This window comes from Podarcis erhardii (assembly GCF_964252035.2).
Source record: "Podarcis erhardii genome assembly, chromosome: 13".
Lineage (NCBI taxonomy): Eukaryota > Metazoa > Chordata > Lepidosauria > Squamata > Lacertidae > Podarcis > Podarcis erhardii.
The window spans coordinates 9,046,841-9,063,823 of record NC_138502.1 but is presented as its reverse complement, the minus strand read 5'-3'; the positions used below and the strand labels follow the sequence as shown (position 1 = coordinate 9,063,823).

Here is a 16,983-nt window from a genome sequence, read left to right as displayed (position 1 = left end):
TGGGCAGGGGGAAGCAAATGTGGCTTGGGGCATCCTTAATCGTTATTATTGTTTTATTATAAGATTATTGTAGAATCTTAGAAAAGGCAGTGGCGGAATTTGCCAGTACAGTGGTACCTCAGGTTACAGACGCTTCAGGTTAGACTCCGCTAACCCAGAAATAGTACCTCGGGTTAAGAACTTTGCTTCAGGATGGGAACAGAAATCATGCTCCGGTGGCATGGCAGCAGCAGGAGGCCCCATTAGCTAAAGTGGTGCTTCAGGTTAAGAACAGTTTCAGGTTAAGAACAGACCTCCAGGACAAATTAAGTTCTTAACCTGAGGTACCACTGTATGCTACTGGTTTCTCAGTACCATTTGCCTTGGCGATTTTGCCTCCCCCAGGATTCCCGGCTGGCTGGTGGCTATGAGAATGTCCCGACCGTTGATATCCACATGAACCAAATTGGTTTTGAGAAGGAATGGCTGCAGTTCCTGCAGGACTACATCGCTCCCGTCACGGAAAAGCTCTATCCCGGCTACTACACCAAGGTACCGGCTCCTGCAGTTTGTCAGAGGGGGAAGCATCCAGCCTGCCTGATGAAGCATCACAGCTGAGGGGTTGGGAAAAGGGTCGCTGCAAAGAGCCCAAGTGGGGAGATGAATAGGAAACTGTTCCAAACTTTGGAAGCAGGGGGGGAGGAGCATAATCAGACCACCTCCAGTTTCACAAAAGCTTCAAGTTTTTTCTCACATCTGGTGGCTTATTTATAAGCCTGGGCACGGCAGCAAAGTCTGGCAATTCCTGAATTATTTCCACTATTATTTTGGGTGTGTGTATGTGCAATTTGCCATTCTCCTGCAAGACAATGCTTGACTCACTGCCGTTCTGCAGGCACGAGCGATCATGAATTTCATGGTCCGCTACCGCCCGGATGAGCAGCCCTCGCTCCGGCCGCATCACGATTCCTCCACTTTCACCATCAACGTTGCACTGAACCACAAAGGGATTGACTATGAGGTGAGCACCCCCAGAGGGCAGGAGTTGGAGCGGGGTTGTGTATGTGTGTGTGTGTCTGTGTCTCTGTGTGTGTGTGTGTGTGTGTGTGTGTTTGTACAGGTAAAAATACAGGTGGTGCTGTGGTCTAAACCACTGAGCCTCTGGGTCTTGCTGATCAGAAGATCAGCGGTTTGAATCCCCGCGATGGGGTGAGCTCTTGTTGCTCTGTCCCAGCTCTTGCCAACCTAGCAGTTCAAAAGCATACCAGTGCAAGTAGATAAAAAGGTATTGCTGCGGTGGGAAGGTAAACAGCATTTCCGTGTGCTCTGGTTTCCGTCACAGGGTCCTGTTGCACCAGAAGCTGTTTAGTCATGCTGGCCACATGACCTGGAAAGCTCTCTGCGGACAAACACCAGCTCCCTTGGCCTGAAAGCAAGAGGAGCTCCACAACTCCATAGTCGCCTTTGACTGGAATTAACCATCTAGGGGTCCTTTACCTTAACCTTAAAAGGTAAAAGGACCCCTGACCATTAGGTCCAGCCGCGGACGACTCTGGGGTTGCTGTGGTCATCTTGCTTTACTGGCCGAGGGAGCTGCCGTACAGCTTCCGGGTCATTTGGCCAGCATGACTAAGCCGCTTCTGAAGAACCAGAGCAGCGCATGGAAATGCCGTTTACCTTCCCGCCAGTGCAGTACCTATTTATCTACTTGCACTTTGACATGCTTTTGAACTGCTAGGTTGGCAGGAGCAGGGACCGAGCAACAGGAGCTCACCCTGTCGTGGGGATTTGAACCGCCGACCTTCTGATCGGCAAGCCCTAGGCTCTGTGGTTTAGACCAGAGTGCCACCCGCGTCCCTGTACCTTAACCTTACACAGGTATAAATACTGTACTTTCATTGACTAAAAAGTGCGAACACTGCATGTTCATAGTTCAACAAGTGCACAGTCTGTACGTATAACTGCTGAGCTGTGCAAATCAGCAATCGTACACCCTTTTAGACAAGCACATGCAAGCTTCAAACACAGTTTGTGACGTACTTTTCCTCTCTCTTTCTCCTCTCCCCACCCTCCTGCAGGGAGGCGGCTGCCGGTTTATCCGCTACAACTGCAAAGTGGAGTCCCCCCGCAAGGGATGGACCTTGTTGCATCCTGGACGCCTCACGCACTACCACGAAGGACTGCCCACCACCCGTGGGACCCGCTACATCATGGTCTCGTTTGTGGACCCCTAACACCAGCTCCACCCCCCTGGTCCTGGGGCAGTGAGTGGGCCGCGGCGGTCAACACACTGGCAGGAAGAGACTTGTGGGGGGGGCAGACGCAGGCGGGTCCTTCCTCTCCGGCTCGGCTGCTGCCTTCCTTGGTGCCTTCGAAAATGGAGGGAAACAAATAACTCTACATCCGGTGCTGATGGATACAGTCCTTGCCTGGCAATGAACTTTGGGTCACTACTAGTGCTGGGAGCAGCCACTGCTGCCTTGTGGCGTTCCACCAACCTCCCCCCCAGCCCCATAATATGTGGGTTGAAGATGACAGGCTGTTGGTGCCTCTGTCTCTAACAAAACGTCGCCCGTTCAGGATGTGTTTTCAGTGCCTCCCTCTCTCAGCGTGGCCCAGCCAGCTGCAGATACCGTTGTTTTAGCAGTAGCACAACCATTCTCTAAACATTTTTTAGTCCCTTCCTCAAATCAAGGCACCTCTGGGGGTTTTCCTACAAATATATGGACTACCGCTGCTGTTCTGTTTTTGCCCCAGGTCTTCACTCTTCCCCTCTGACCACCTTTTGTATGAGCTTAGGAGTGTCTTTGTTACACCAAAGCTGCATTTTGTGAAAGAATGCCTCTGAGCAACTGCAGAGTGTTTTTCCTCTATAATTCCCAGCCGCATGCGGTTGAGGATCTAAGTGGAAGGTGTTTCTTCGTTTCATTGCACCATTCTTTTTTTTAAAAAAAGAGGCAGGGGGAAGATGAAGAGAAAAATCTCTCTTCCTATAGGCACAGGGTAAAATCAGTATTAGGGGAGAAGTTAATGAGAGGTCACCTATTAATTCTCACAGAAGGGAAAAGGGGCTTGTCTATACATTTCAAGTTTACTTATATTATACATTTAAAGCTGGTTATAGCACTTGAAAAGTCATGCTCCCCCAAAGAATCCTGGGAGCTGTAGTTTGCTGAGGGTGTTGGGAATTGTAGCTCTGGAGGCAAACTACAGTTCCCATGATTCATTGGTGGAAGCCCTTGTGCTTTAAATATATGGTGTGGTCTTCCTCCCTGCATACAGCTACAGTTCCCAGGGTAGTTTAACAATCAGTCCCTCATCCTAGTCAACTCCAGAAATCGGGGCTCTGTGTGTGTGTGTCTCCCAACAATTCTCAGCACCCTTAACAAACTATAGTTCCTAGGTTTCTTTTGTGAGGGGGAGCCATGGTTTAAAAAAGTGGTAGAAGATTGCTGTAAATGTTTGGTGTGGAAGTGGCCTAACCTCGAGGTGGAACAGCAACAGGGAGAGCTTGCCTTATGCTGCAGCAGGGGTCCCTTTTATGCTTGATTTTTAAAAGTATTTTAAACACTGTGATCAAGGCAGCACCTACTCAGACACACACGCACGCACCGCTCTCGGGGCATCTGCAAAGTGTGACTAATGTCTTTTTAGCAGTATGTGGAAAACGTGGTTGGCTGGGGGTGGGAGGGAGGGAGGAATGTTTTTTCCATTTGTCAGCATGCCTAAGCCAGGAGCTCGCCTCCCCCGGGGTGAGGCGGGAAAGGCCTGGCTGGCACTTCTGAGACAGGGGCCTTGCGTAATCTCCCATAATCCTGTGGGCTTTTCTTTTTGGCCCTCAGCCTAGCCTGGCTGGTAGGGTGGACATGTGTCAGCTGCTTCCTGTACAAAGCGTGCATTAAGTTATTGGCGTGGCTGTTCCACAGAACACCAAATAAATCTACCTTTTATACTAGACTCTTTTCTGTCCGCAGCTCTCAGGGATGCCGGAGGGGAGAGGCGATCCCTTGCTTTAAGGGAAGCACTTTGGCCTGAGATTTCTCAGTCAAATGTGTGAGAAAGACACTCTTGAGCGTTGGGGCCTAAGGAACCATTTCCTTGTGAAGATCTGAGGCAGCTTTCTGTTGAGTCCAACTGCTGGTCTATAGAAGCTGAAAATGTCCGCTCCAAATTATAACCAGAGGCCCACCCTTCCTCCTCACCGGCTTGCTTTCAAAAGTGTCTGTGAACTGGATTCACTAGGGGTGCCCTACAGATATTTCTGGACTACAACAGGAGCGGTAGGGACCAATGTGGCCCTCCAGGCATCTCTTAATTGGCCCCTGGAACAGTCCCCAGACTGCACGCTCCTCACTTGTCCTGCTTTGCCCTGAATGTTTTTGCCTGGCCGGAACTCTGACAATGCCTCTTCTTGGCTGGAAGATGTGGGAGTATGTTTGGAAACTAAGCCTGCATTAAAACAGCAACATTTATGTTCCATGCACACACACACCCCGGCAAAGGAATGTATGAGCCAGTGTGGTGTAGTGGTTAAGAGCGGTGGACTCGTAATCTGGGGAACCGGGTTCGATTCCCTCTCCTCCACATGCAGCTGCTGGGTGACCTTGGGCTAGTCACACTTCTTTGAAGTCTCTCAGCCCCACTCACCTCCCAGAGTGTTTGTTGTGGGGGAGGAAGGGAAAGGAGAATGTTAGCCGCTTTGAGACTCCTTAAAGGGAGTGAAAGGCGGGATATCAAATCCAAACTCCTCTTCTTCTTCTACCCATTGATGCAGCAGCCAATAACACGCCCAATAGCCGCTGACAGCCTCTTCCCCTGGCCCCTGGATGACAGCTCTCATCAGCCTTGCCCACTTTAATAATAATCAGCCGGGGCTGATGGGAATTGCAGTCCAAGACGTCTGGCAGGCAGCAGGTTACCAAAAGCAGATAGCTCTAGCAGAATAGGCTTTCCTCATCTGGATGCCTGTTCCAGCTAGAAGGAGACCAGTCCAGCAACTCGCACAGAGACACACTTGCCAACCTCCCGTTGAAAGCAACTGCTCCTGATGCTGTGTTTCTGCACCTGGAGGGGCTGAAAAATCCAGTAGCACCCAATGCTGACATTGCAGAATGGCCCCCTCTCTCGGGACAGGCTGATTGAGCCTTGTCCTTTTCCAGACTAGTGGATCCGAAATAGCAGGTCCTCCCCCCCCCCATTTGTCTAGAAAGAGGGGGATTGAGCTCAGAAGAATCTTTAAATATAGGAAACAGCAAGCCTAAGGGTCAGAAGAGCCACTGGTACAGTAGTGGATACTTCAGGGCTGGCTAAGACAGTGTTCTCATCTCCCCATGTGGATGTAGGAAAAAGTAATGTCACCAGTATTTTAAAAGTATCTGCAAACGCCAGAGAAGGAGGCAGAGTAAAAGCCCATTACCACAATATTCTTCCATCATCTTCATTTTTTAAAAAAAGCAATTCCGATAGAAAAACACAAAACACAAACAAAAAGACAACAGTGCAGGCAAATATGGTACAGAATAAGTTAAACATCTTTTTTGTCCGCACCTCCTTGATGCTACCAGAGCTGGTGGGGGTGCAGAAATCTCCTCTAGGATATAGGAGTTAAGAGGCTGTCATATATAATAAATAGAAGCAGGTCCGTGGCCACGTTTCCAGGGTGGAAGCAGGGAAGAAGATGCAAGAAAAGCCGAGGAAACTGGCAGGCTTGCAACATTGGCAGTAGGGGAATGCATTTGGAGGCAGGGGGGGCAAGCAGATCAGACGCCAGCGCCAGAGGAGAAGAAATGAGCAGCCAAGTCCTGAAAAGTGGGCAGAGCCAGGAGGCCCCAACCCCCTGCATGGCTAAAGGAGAAGCAGGGGCGCTAGTTGGCAAGGAGCATAGCCGCTGAGGTAGAGTGAGGGCCCTGAGGCGAAGAACAGCAGGGAGAGTCTCTGCAATATTAGCAGAGATCGATGGCACCAAGAGGAAGGGATTCCCCACTTTTGCAAAAGGTAAATCCCAGGTTCCTAATGTGGCCTGGTAGGAAAAGGCACAGCCAACCCCGCAGTTAGGGCACCCTCAAGAGCCAGGGGTAGGGTGTGGGAAGCAGCATCAGGCCCATGAGGCCTTGGGGCAGGTTCTGGGTCGGTTTACCCACACGTGGAATTGACCCTCTGTATCCAGAGGAGGATGGGGGCTGTGTGCAAATCCTGCTCCAGCTTACTGGCAAAGAAGGTGCTGTGTTCAAGCATCCAGTTCTGGGAAGGGGGTGGACTACACTTGCAACCCTGCTTTCAAATGGAGTGCCCACCTCCTGCATTGTTAACAGGTGTTGGCAAAGGGAGGCTCCAACTAGCTGCTCCTCTCCATGTGAAAAAGGAACCCGGTCTTTGCAAGCACATCAATTCAACCCTCTGAGCGCAGGAAGTAAAGGTAAAGGGACCCCTGACTGTTAGGTCCAGTCGTGGATGACTCTGGGGTTGCGCCGCTCATCTCGCTTTACTGGCTGAGGGAGCCAGCATGCAGCTTCCGGGTCATGTGGCCAGCATGACTAAGCAGCTTCTGGCGAACCAGAGCAGCACACGGAAACGCCGTTTACCTTCCCGCCGGAGTACCTATGCTTTCGAACTGCTAAGTTGGCAGGAGCTGGGACCGAGCAATGGGAGCTCACTCTATCGTGGGGATTCGAACCACCGACCTGATTGGCAAGCCCTAGGCTCTACTATTTAGACCACAGCGCCACCCGAGCAGACAGGAAATAATATCCCCTGCGCTGACAAAGTTTGTCATTGCGGGTGCCCCTGAATCATCTACCTCAATGCATCAGGCCTGGCAACGATGCCGCAGATGTGGGTGGGGCAGTGGCGTAGCGTGGGTTGTCAGCACCCGGGGCAAGGCAAGTAATTTGCGCCCCCTAACCCCTGGATTTTAGCACTCGAGTGCGAGCGCGCCCCCCCAGATGTTGCGGCCGGCCCCCCCCTGCACCCCCCACGCTACGCCACTGGGGCTGGGGGCGAGCGAAGGAGCCAAGGACCCCCCCCTTAAGGCTCAGCAGGAATTTATTAAATTTATTATTTGCAGCGCCCCCGCGGGCCGAGGCAGCCGAAGCCCCCTCCCCTCGGGCGCCTCCCCGCCCCCTCCTCTCCTTGGGCTGTAGGTGGAGCCCGCGCTCCGAGGCGCTCCAGATTGGGGCTTGGCGAGCGCCTCTCCTCCCCCCCCCCCGGCCTGGACCGGGGGCTTCCAGCCGCGCTCCGTCCTCGCCCGACCCCCCCCCCAGCTGAGAGTTGCGCTGAGAGCCGGAGCTAGCGGCGCCCCCTTCAGCCGGGAGACCCTCGCCCGCCCGCCGGCTTCCTCTCGGAGGGTGTTGGGGAGCGCAGGGCGCGGCGAGGCCCCTCGGAGCTCTCCTCCCCCCCAGTCGGCAGAAGCAGCCGCCGCCTGTGGCTGGGCCGAGGGGATGGCGGCGGCGGCGGGGTGCGGAGGTGTTGGTGCCGGCGGCGGCGCTGCTGCAGTGAGTGGAGCGCAGCCGCAGCGGGGGCGGCGGGGGGCGCGCGCGCACTAGGGCGCAAGGGTGGCGGGGGCGGCGGGGGCGGGGAGGCCGGCGGAGGAAGGAACTTGTCCCTTCCCTCTGGACTCGCGCCCCCCCAGAAGTTGCGCCTGGTGCGGCCGGCACCCCTGGCACCCCCCACGCTACGCCACTGGGGTGGGGCGATCTGGCTTTTTCCCATGCAGCATTGCTGGAGGCGGCCCACCCACCGCACCCTCCCTCTGGCTGAGGAAGTTGGCTGTCATCGCCCTGGGCATTGAGCTCCCCCACCAAGCAGGAGAAGTGCTGAAGAGTTCGGACGAGTTTGTAGTTGAACCAACTGTAAGTGGCTCTGTTAACAGTGCAATGAAGCTGAAGATGCTGACAGCACCGCCCTCTTCTGGCAAACAGCAGGCAAAGCAGGCAGGTTGGGTGGTGTGCCTCCAACGCCTCCGGTGGCCCGCTAGTGGCATTACAGTCCAGCGAGAAGCATTGTGGGCTTGTGCTATATATTGTTCTTCCTCCCCTCTAGCGCCACCTACTGCTGCCATCTTTGGCGCCCCCCTTTGTGGCAGTGCTTCTGCCCTGAGCAGAGCTGACGTTGCTCTTAGTCTGAGCCCAGTAGCGGGATAAGCATCCTCGTTCCGTGGCTCTGTGCCCGCCGCCTCAGGCCGAACTGTACTTGCTCTTCGTGTGGCTGGTGCGCGTCAGCTGGAGTTGGCGGGCGGCCTGCAGGACGCGGTAGCGCTCGCGGAGGTTGCGCCGCCGCACGTGCTCGTTCGTGATCTCCTGCACGTAGCGCGAGGGGAACCAGCCCTTCTTGCCGTCGGTCAGGCGGACGCCCTCATACCAGCCTACAAGAGGGGGGAGGAAAAGGGAAGGAGACCCATCAGCCTCTCGCTTCCTGTCCGCCCCTTTCCTCGCCTTCAAAGCCACTGGGGGGGGGGTCTCTTGGGAGTTCGGTTTGAAGCTTCCAGAAGCTTCCAGAGCAGCCCTGCTGCTTCACAGGAAGGGTAGGGTCAGAATGCAGCATATCAATAAAGTGTGTGGGCCCTAGATGGCAGGGAGTGTGTGTGTGTCAAAAACTGAAGGAGGACCGTTCTTTCGGTAGCTACAGGCCTCAACTTCAAAAAACACCGCCTTGTAAGAACTTAAGAAGAGTTTTGATGGACTAGCCCAATGGCCCATATTGTCCAACATCAGATGCCCTGGTGAGAAGGCCAGAAGATGGATCTGAGCGCAGCCACACTCTCCCCACCTGCGGTTTCCAAGAACTGGGATTCAGAACCATATGTTGCCTCTGGGTGCAAATTCCATAGTTTTAACTACAGTGGTGCCCCGCAAGACGAACGCCTCGCAAGACGGAAAACCCGCTAGACGAAAGGGTTTTCCATTTTGGAGGCGCTTCGCAAAACAAATTTCCCTATAGGCTTGCTTCGCAAGACGAAATGTTTTGCGAGTTATGCGGGTTTTTTCCCCCTCCCCCCGCTTTTCCTAAGCCGCTAAGCCGCTTATCAGCTGATCCGCTGATAAGCCGCTTATCAGCTGATCTGCTAAAAGCCGCTCAACCGCTAATAGCGCTAATCCGCTAAGCTGTCAATGGGCTTGCTTCGCAAGACGAAAAAACCGCTATACAAAGAGCCTCACGGAATGGATTAATTTCGTCTTGCGAGCCACCACTGTACTTCCATGTTTAAACATGGCATACCTTAGGTGATGAATGTCTCCCCCCTCCCCTTTATCTATCTGGGATAAGTGACACTTTTACAGAGTGATTCGATAACTCCACACACGTCGCTATTAAACGTACGCGCATTTCGATATTAAACACACACATACCCTCGTTGGTTTTGCGTAGCACATTGACAATGTCTGTAGGCTCTAGGCTCAGTTCGTCGGCCTGGGCAGCAGAGTAGGTCTCAATGCACTGCACCTGAGGGCAGTCTGTGAGGAAAGAGGGAAGGAGGGAGGGTGAAAGAAAGAAAGAATGAAAAAGAGGCGTTGACATAGGGTACAGGGAGGTTTACAGATATAGGTGAAAATGATCTTCCTGTAATTGGACACACAGTCATGGAGGAAGGAACACACACATCCACAAAAATAGTTCCAGGGGGAGGCAAATTAAACACTGAGAGTACGTTGGACACAGACCTGTTCCTCACAAAAAACAATGAGAATGGTACATTTTGCCTTGTATTGCAGGTTCTACAAATGCTAGAAACTTGCTCTCTTTTTTGTATTTAAAAACCAAAAAAATGAACACTGGGAATCTGGGGATTATGGTACATGGCAAGGAAGGAGAAGAGGGCCCTACCCTCAAAGAAATAACTTACTAGTTACCGGTAATTGAAGGGAACCGCAGCTTTAAGGTGAGGGCGTCATTTTACACTGGTGAGCTTGTGCAGCTTACAATTGTGAGGCTTACACAGACCATGAAGAAAAACATTTCCTGTCACAGTTAGCTGCTGATCTATAATTTTAAATCTCGATGTGGTTTTCGTTATATGTGCTGTGTATAATTGCTGTAAACCAACTTGGTATTTTTTTAAAAAAATGAAATCGTGGCATTGAAGTATTTTTTATAAACAAATCCAAGAAAATCAGTGTACATAGGGGCTGACCACCATCCCCCTCCCAGCACCACCATCCTGATTCAAATCCCACCTCTGAAGCAGTTAGCGCGTCGGGCTATATACACACTACATACCCTTCAAGCACATTCAAGGAACACTCTTTCCCCTCAAAGAATTTTGGGCCCTGTAGTTTACCCCTCACAGAGTTACAGTCCCCAGCAAATCTTAACATACTACGACGCCCAGAATTCTTTGAGGGAATGAATGGGCTTTGAATGGACTCCAGAGGCATTGTGTGTACACAGCCTCAGACCAAGACCTGGGAGACCCGAGTTCAAATTCTTGCATGGCAGTGAAGCTCAGGTGGGTGATACTAGGCCAGACACCTTCTCTAAGTCTAACCTATCTCACAGGGTCGTCAGGAGGATAAAATTTGGAGTGGGGGTGGGGGACACACAAACGCCATTGAGGTACCTTGGAAGAAAGGTGGGATCTAAATGTAACAAGAAAGCAAATAAATTCTGCTGGTAGTAATGACAAGAGCGGATTTTAGGCAGTGTGTACATGAAACCAATGTGTCTCACCCCAGTCCTCATAGATTGTTTCCTGTTTGCCAACCGACTGGGATTCATGGCGAGGAAAAGCACCCATCCAGCGGTGCATATCTGACCTGAAACCAAATGACAAATCCATGAAAAGAATCTTTCGCCATGGTGGGCTGGTTCTGGAAGAGGTGATGCAATTGCGGTCCTGCAAGAATGTTTTTTTGGGGGAAAGTGAATTGATGCATCAGAACCACAGGGAAGGCCCTGGGCAGAGTTTGCACGGTTGAATCAACCATAGGTTTGCACTATGTACGAACCAGGACTTTAGCTAGTTGTCATTTTCTTCCCTAATCCCACGCCCAGCCTGATCTCTGCCACTCACTGTGTTGGGGCACGGCAGAGCCGGTCACTGCTCCGTCCTTGATGGTTCTCCAGCAGCGTCAGGTAGAAGCTGTTCTCCGCGCTGTGGCTTGTGGAGGATTCGCAGCAGCCCTGGGCCTGGACGAGAGAGCGGTGGGCGTAATCCAGCACCACAAAGCGCTCTGAACTGCAGGAGAGGGTGAAGCAGAAGAGAAAACCTATAGCAGAGGGACTGCTAAGCCGCAATGTGCACATATCAGCCCTCTTTCTTTACAGAAAACATCATCTTGAAAAATGGCTTCTGTTCCTTCAGCAAAGTGGAATAAATAGACTGGTGTGTGCTTTGCCATGTTCACACCCCACAAGCAGCCAACACTTGGGCAATCTCCACTCTTATTATTATTATTACAGTCAAACTTCGGTTGTCAAATGTAATCCATTCCGGAAGACCGTTTGACTTCTGAAGCGTTCGACAACTGAAAACTGAAAGCAGAAACCTCAATACAATAGGGAAACTTCAAAACGGAAGCTGCTTAGCACATTCGGCTTCCGAAAATCATTCAAAAACCAGAACATTTACTTCTGGGTTTTCGGCATTCAGGAACCGAGGTTTGACTTCACAGTGGTACCTTGGTTTAAGAACAGTCCTGTTTATGAACGATTCGGCTTACGAATTCTGCAAAACTGGAAGTAGTGTCCCGGTTTGCGAACTTTACCTTGGTTTAAGAACAGAAGCCGAATGGTGGAAGGGCACCTCATTAGGGAAAGTGCGCCTCAGTTTAAGAACAGTTTCAGTTTAAGAACGGACTTCTGGAACAGATTCCATTTGTAAACTGAACTTATTATTTTTAAAGGTTCTAGTCCTTCAGAATAAAGCAACAGGCTTGGAAAGCGGGCAACTGAGACTTGAAATTAGTATATAAATGCATCACAGGCTGCAGGCTTTCAGCTACCCGATTCTGCTTCTCTGCCCCATGAGTCACTTCTTAAGATCCCTTCCTTTCCCCATATTGACCCTGTCCAGGAGAAAAAAATCCAACGTGTTAGCTCAGCCTGGTGCTGATATCACCAAGATCATGGGACTGAACCCCATACAAGCCAAGAGTCGCAGATCAGAGCATCTGACTTGCATGCAGAAGACCGCAGGGCTTAATCCCCAGCATCTTCAGGTAGGGCTGGGAATAAGTCTCCTGTCTGAAACTCTGGAGAGCCCCTGCGCATAATACCAAGGGAGATGGGCCAAGAGTCTGGTGGACTGCGCTGTAAGGCAGCTCCCTGTTTTTCAGCTCACCTCTTCCGCTGGGTGATGAGCAGCAGGTCGTTGAAGAGGTACAAGTAAATGGGAACCAGTTTGGGCTTGGTGCCAAAGATGGTGCCCCGGTGCACCACCTCCAACAGCTCGCCCTGTTTCAGCAGCTGCCGGCTCTGGGAGATGATGGGAACTGCCTGGATCGAAGAGAAATCAAAGCAGAACTGAAGCCCCCAAAACAGGCCACCAACTTGGATTACTGTATTTTTTGCTCTATAAGACGCACCTAGTTTTTGGAGGAGGAAAACAAGAAAAAAAAAAATCTGAATCTCAGAAGCCAGAACAGCAAGAGGGATCGATGCACAGTGAAAGCAGCAATCCCTCTTGCTGTTCTGGCCTCTGGGATAGCTGCGCAGCCTGCATTCACTCCATAAGACTCACACACATTTCCCCTTAACTTTTAGGAGGGAAAAAGTGAGTCTTATAGAGCAAAAAATACGGTACTTTCTGCTGAGCATTTGACATGTGTGTGGGTGTGGGGGTGTGGGTGTTCAAGTGTCAGGTCAAATGTTTTTTAGACAGCATTAATTTCATCTGATCAAACACAAAGATGTTTTAATTATTTACAGGTTTTACACTTACACTAATTATAATTTTTTTAAAAAAGACAACAAAAACTGCTATTGTGAAACAATGAAATTAACTTTTCCTCTTCTCTAAGCAATGGGAAGTACCGTACTTTTCTGTGTATAGGACTATGGTTTTTTTCTTTAAAAATCATGCTAAAAAGTGGGGGTCGTCTTATACATGGGCAATGCATAGGGTGGACATTTGATTGGTTGCTTCTGAGGCAGTCAGAGGCTATTGGGCGTGTTATTGGCTGCTGCGTCAATGGGTAGAAGAAGAAGAAGAGTTTGGATTTGAGATCCCGCTTTATCACTACCCGAAGGAGCCTCAAAGCAGCTAACATTCTCCGTTCCCTTCCTCCCCCACAACAAACACTCTGTGAGGTGAGTGGGGCTGAGAGACTTCAGAGAAGTGTGACGAGCCCAAGGTCACCCAGCAGCTGCATGTGGAGGAGCGGGGAAGCAAACCCGGTTCACCAGATTATGAGTCTACCGCTCTTAACAACTACACCACACTGGCTCTCACCGCTACGCCACACTGGGTAGTGTTGATTGGCTGATGCTCCTGTACGTAGTTGGGTGGTCGATTGGCAACTTATGCAGGCGATGTGACAGACGGGAGGCAGATTTAGTGATGTGTATGGGTGAGCGATTTTTGGCAACCCCCCCCCCCAAAGAAAAAACCTCAACAACCCTGGGCAATCCTCTGCTAAAAAAGCTCAACAACTCTGTGCCATCTCCCCCCATTTTCTTAAATTTGAGTCCCCCAAAATAGGGAGTGTCCTATACATAGGGGCGTCTTATAGACGGAAAAGTACGGTAAGCTTTCTAGAACTGCGAGTGATTAACTAACAGCTCTGGGCTTTCTTTGGCTTTTATCCTGGAACAAGCGGGTCAGCCTTGAGTCGCAAAGTCTAAAAACATCAAAATTAAAAACAGAAAGAAAGAGAAGAAATGGCAAAGCCTCACTTTTTTATTTTTATTTTTTAAGGGTGGTTGTTCTAAGTGAGTAAGTAAGGCCAGCGGGCTAATTTCTCGAGCATCCCTGACATCCACGTTTCTGGGCGTATTTGACAAAGAGTTGGTGGTCAACCGGCAATATTTAACTGGTCTATTAAGAACAATACAGAGATCCCTCCTGGGTCAGGCCAATGGCCCATCTAGTCCAGCATCCTGTTCTCATTTTGGCCAACCAGATGCCCCCAATGGGAAGCCCATTCAGTAGCAGAACATGAGCACAACAGCATTCTCCCCACCTGCGGTTTCTGCAACTGGAATTCAGAAGCACACTGCCTCCGTCAGGGGTGGTGCTGACCAGCAAGCCAACTCAATTACCCTATTTTTTGCTCTATAAGACTCACTTTTCCCTCCTAAAAAGTAAGGGGAAATGTGTATGCGTCTTATGGAGCGAATGCAGGCTGCGCAGCTATCCCAGAAGCCAGAACAGCAAGAAGGATTGCTGCTTTCGCTGCACAGCGAACCCTCTTGCTGTTCTGACTTCTGGGTTTCAGATTTTTTTTTCTTTCTTGTTTTCCTCCAAAAACTAGGTGCGTCTTATGGTCTGGTGCGGTCTTATGGAGCGAAAAATACGGTAATTAACTAATTAACTCAATTAATTAACTCAATTAATTAATTAATTAATTAATTAATTAGCAGAATGTGTATACTGCTTAACTGTAAATAAGATGTTCAAACGGTCCACAATGTCTATTAATAGCACGAATTTTGCAATTATTATTACATTTACGTGCTGCTCTTCTTCCAAGGAGCTGAAGGTGGCGGCAGATAGGCAATGTTATTTTCACAACAACCCTGTGAGGTAGGCTAGGCTGAGGGACCCTAAGATCGGCCAGTGCGCTTCAAGGCCGAGTGAGGGTTTGAACTCTAAATTCACAGAACGTCAACGCTCCAATCACACGGGTAGCTCACCGATTCCAGGGAACGCGATCAAATGACTTATTATTTCCGAGGGTTGGGCAAGGCACAGTTGCAAAGGAGAGGAAGATATTCGGAACCAAGCAGAGAAAAATAATGTAACGCGCTCTGTTACGCTGTTTAGCACAAGTCGCAAAGAGGAAGAGGCACAGCAATGTTTTCATTCCGCAATTTAGGCAGGCAGAGAGCATCAGGGAAGAGCCATTTGGAGTGAGCCCAAAAGCAAGGCAGAGAGCTGAAGACTTCCTGACCTTAAGCTTGTCAAACTCGATCTTGCTGGCGATGTGGATGAGCTCCTCCATGTGACGCATGCGGCCCACCTCAGAGTTACATTCTTCTATTATCTTGGTCAGAGATTGAGGGAGTGGGAAAAGGAGAGAGAGGAGAGAGTCACGTTACTTGTGGTCATTGAGAGGCTGCTGATCTACCGCAAAGGGAAGGGAATGCTTAGGAAACAAGCGGTATTAAATATATACAAACATGCAAATATCTGCAACAAAATGCAGCAGTGTGCAGCACTCCAGCCAACCACACCCTTTCCAGAGTACAGTGGTACCTCGGGTTACATACGTTTCAGGTTACAGACTCCACTAACCCATAAATATTACCTCGGGTTAAGAACTTCGCTTCCGGATGAGAACAGAAATCGTGCTCCGGTGGCGCAGCAGCAGCAGCGAGAGGCCCCATTAGCTAAAGTGGTGCTTCAGGTTAAGAACAGTTTCAGGTTAAGTACGGACCTCCGGAACGAATTAAGTACTTAACCCGAGGTACCACTGTACTCCATTCCATTCTTCTTGGCTAGTAAACACACTCAGTCCTCATCAGGGTAAATTTGGGTTCGTTTTTCTTCCTTTTGTTTTTTTGTACTTCTGCGAAACTTGGGATTTCACCCCAACTAGTCTGAAACATCCCTCTTGCGTCATCCTCGGCCCCATTCTGGCTACATAGCCATTGGCATTTAGCACCTGGCTATTGGGAAGGAGCAGGATTAAGCAGTGTAGTACAAACAAGGTCATGGGCTCAATAGCACATCCGGTGTTTCGGGTGGCAAAGATTCCAAGGTCAACCAAGGGCATCTCTGGTTTGAAATGATATTTGGTAGCAGCGCTGGAAAAGACCCTGCAGAGCTGCTGCCAATCACAATAGCAGGCTAACGGGTTTGACTCGGTCTGAGATGGCTACGTAAGTTCACATAATCAGTGTCATCCTCACCTTGGAAACCGAGGACAAAGCTTTCATGGCGTTCTGCTCTCGCAATGAGCCTTCTTCTGTCCGACGCAGGATATTCTAGGAGAAACAAGTAAAGTTAGAGGGGGAGGAAATGGGGCTGGAAGATGGGTTTCAGGTGCACCCTCTGCTCTTAAGCAATTGGACAAACGGGTGGCGCTGTGGGTTAAACCACAGAGCCTAGGGCTTGCCGATCGGATGGTTGGCGGTTCGAATCCCAGCGATAGGGTGAGCTCCCGTTGCTCAGTCCCAGCTCCTGCCCACCTAGCAGTTTGAAAGCACGTCAAAGTGCAAGTAGATAAATAGGTACCGTTCTGGCGGGAAGGTAAACGGCGTTTCTGTGCGCTGCTCTGGGGTGCCAGAAGCGGCTTAGTCATGCTTGCCACATGACCCGGAAGCTGTATGCCGGCTCCCTCGGCCAGTAAAGCGAGATGAGCGCCGCAACCCCAGAGTCGGCCACGACTGGACCTAATGGTCAGGGGTCCATTTAACCCTCTTCCACATTGACACATCTGCCACATAACCTCTGAGATTTGCAGAGGATTCTGGGAGAGCATCTCCCATTTGCCCAAGGTGCCAACAGCACTTCTGCTGGACCTCGCTGAAGACTTGCACTGAGCATGCCTTAGAAAACTCTCAACGCTCTCCCGCTACAGCTACACGTTGCAGGGGAAGATAGATAATGGTTGGCAGATGCTTCCAGCTCTATGATTCTATGGTTCTATGAATGTCTCCAGAGCCCCCACCTCTATGAGCATCTTGATCCGGGTGATCCTCTGGAAAGGAAGCAGCAGGAAGGACATGAAGGGGAGCCGCTGGCATTGGGGGAGCTCCTGGAGCCGGGTGACGACAATGGCAAACTGGGGGTTCTTCTCCCTGAGAAGGAAGAGAGGAGGCAGGATTGGATCAGGAAAGAGGGCTATGTCTTCCTGCTGCAGCGCCACCTAGAGAGGGGAGGATGGAACTTGCCATAGTTATATATGC

The 16,983-nt window shown here is 50.6% G+C and overlaps 2 protein-coding genes across 5 annotated transcripts in view; one reads left to right on the top strand and one right to left on the bottom strand.

Annotated features, from left to right (window-relative positions):
• The window catches only part of PLOD3 (procollagen-lysine,2-oxoglutarate 5-dioxygenase 3), a 37,099-nt gene extending 33,163 nt beyond the window's left edge, over nt 1-3,936 (top strand). Inside the window, exons 17-19 of the mRNA XM_081835417.1 lie at nt 385-531; nt 875-1,000; nt 2,058-3,936. Of these exons, the coding sequence (XP_081691543.1) occupies nt 385-531; nt 875-1,000; nt 2,058-2,213 (429 nt within the window). The 3' untranslated portion in view covers nt 2,214-3,936. The remainder of the gene's footprint in view (nt 1-384; nt 532-874; nt 1,001-2,057) is intronic.
• A 3,729-nt stretch (nt 3,937-7,665) lies between these two features.
• The window catches only part of ARHGEF15 (Rho guanine nucleotide exchange factor 15), a 57,683-nt gene continuing 48,365 nt past the window's right edge, over nt 7,666-16,983 (bottom strand). For all 4 annotated transcript variants that reach the window (XM_081835399.1, XM_081835398.1, XM_081835397.1 and 1 more), the window contains exons 9-16: nt 16,746-16,875; nt 15,985-16,059; nt 15,024-15,116; nt 12,254-12,408; nt 10,985-11,149; nt 10,642-10,727; nt 9,324-9,428; nt 7,666-8,338 (exon numbers count right to left, since the gene is read on the bottom strand). In XM_081835399.1, the coding sequence (XP_081691525.1) occupies nt 8,151-8,338; nt 9,324-9,428; nt 10,642-10,727; nt 10,985-11,149; nt 12,254-12,408; nt 15,024-15,116; nt 15,985-16,059; nt 16,746-16,875 (997 nt within the window). In that variant the 3' untranslated portion in view covers nt 7,666-8,150. The remainder of the gene's footprint in view (nt 8,339-9,323; nt 9,429-10,641; nt 10,728-10,984; nt 11,150-12,253; nt 12,409-15,023; nt 15,117-15,984; nt 16,060-16,745; nt 16,876-16,983) is intronic.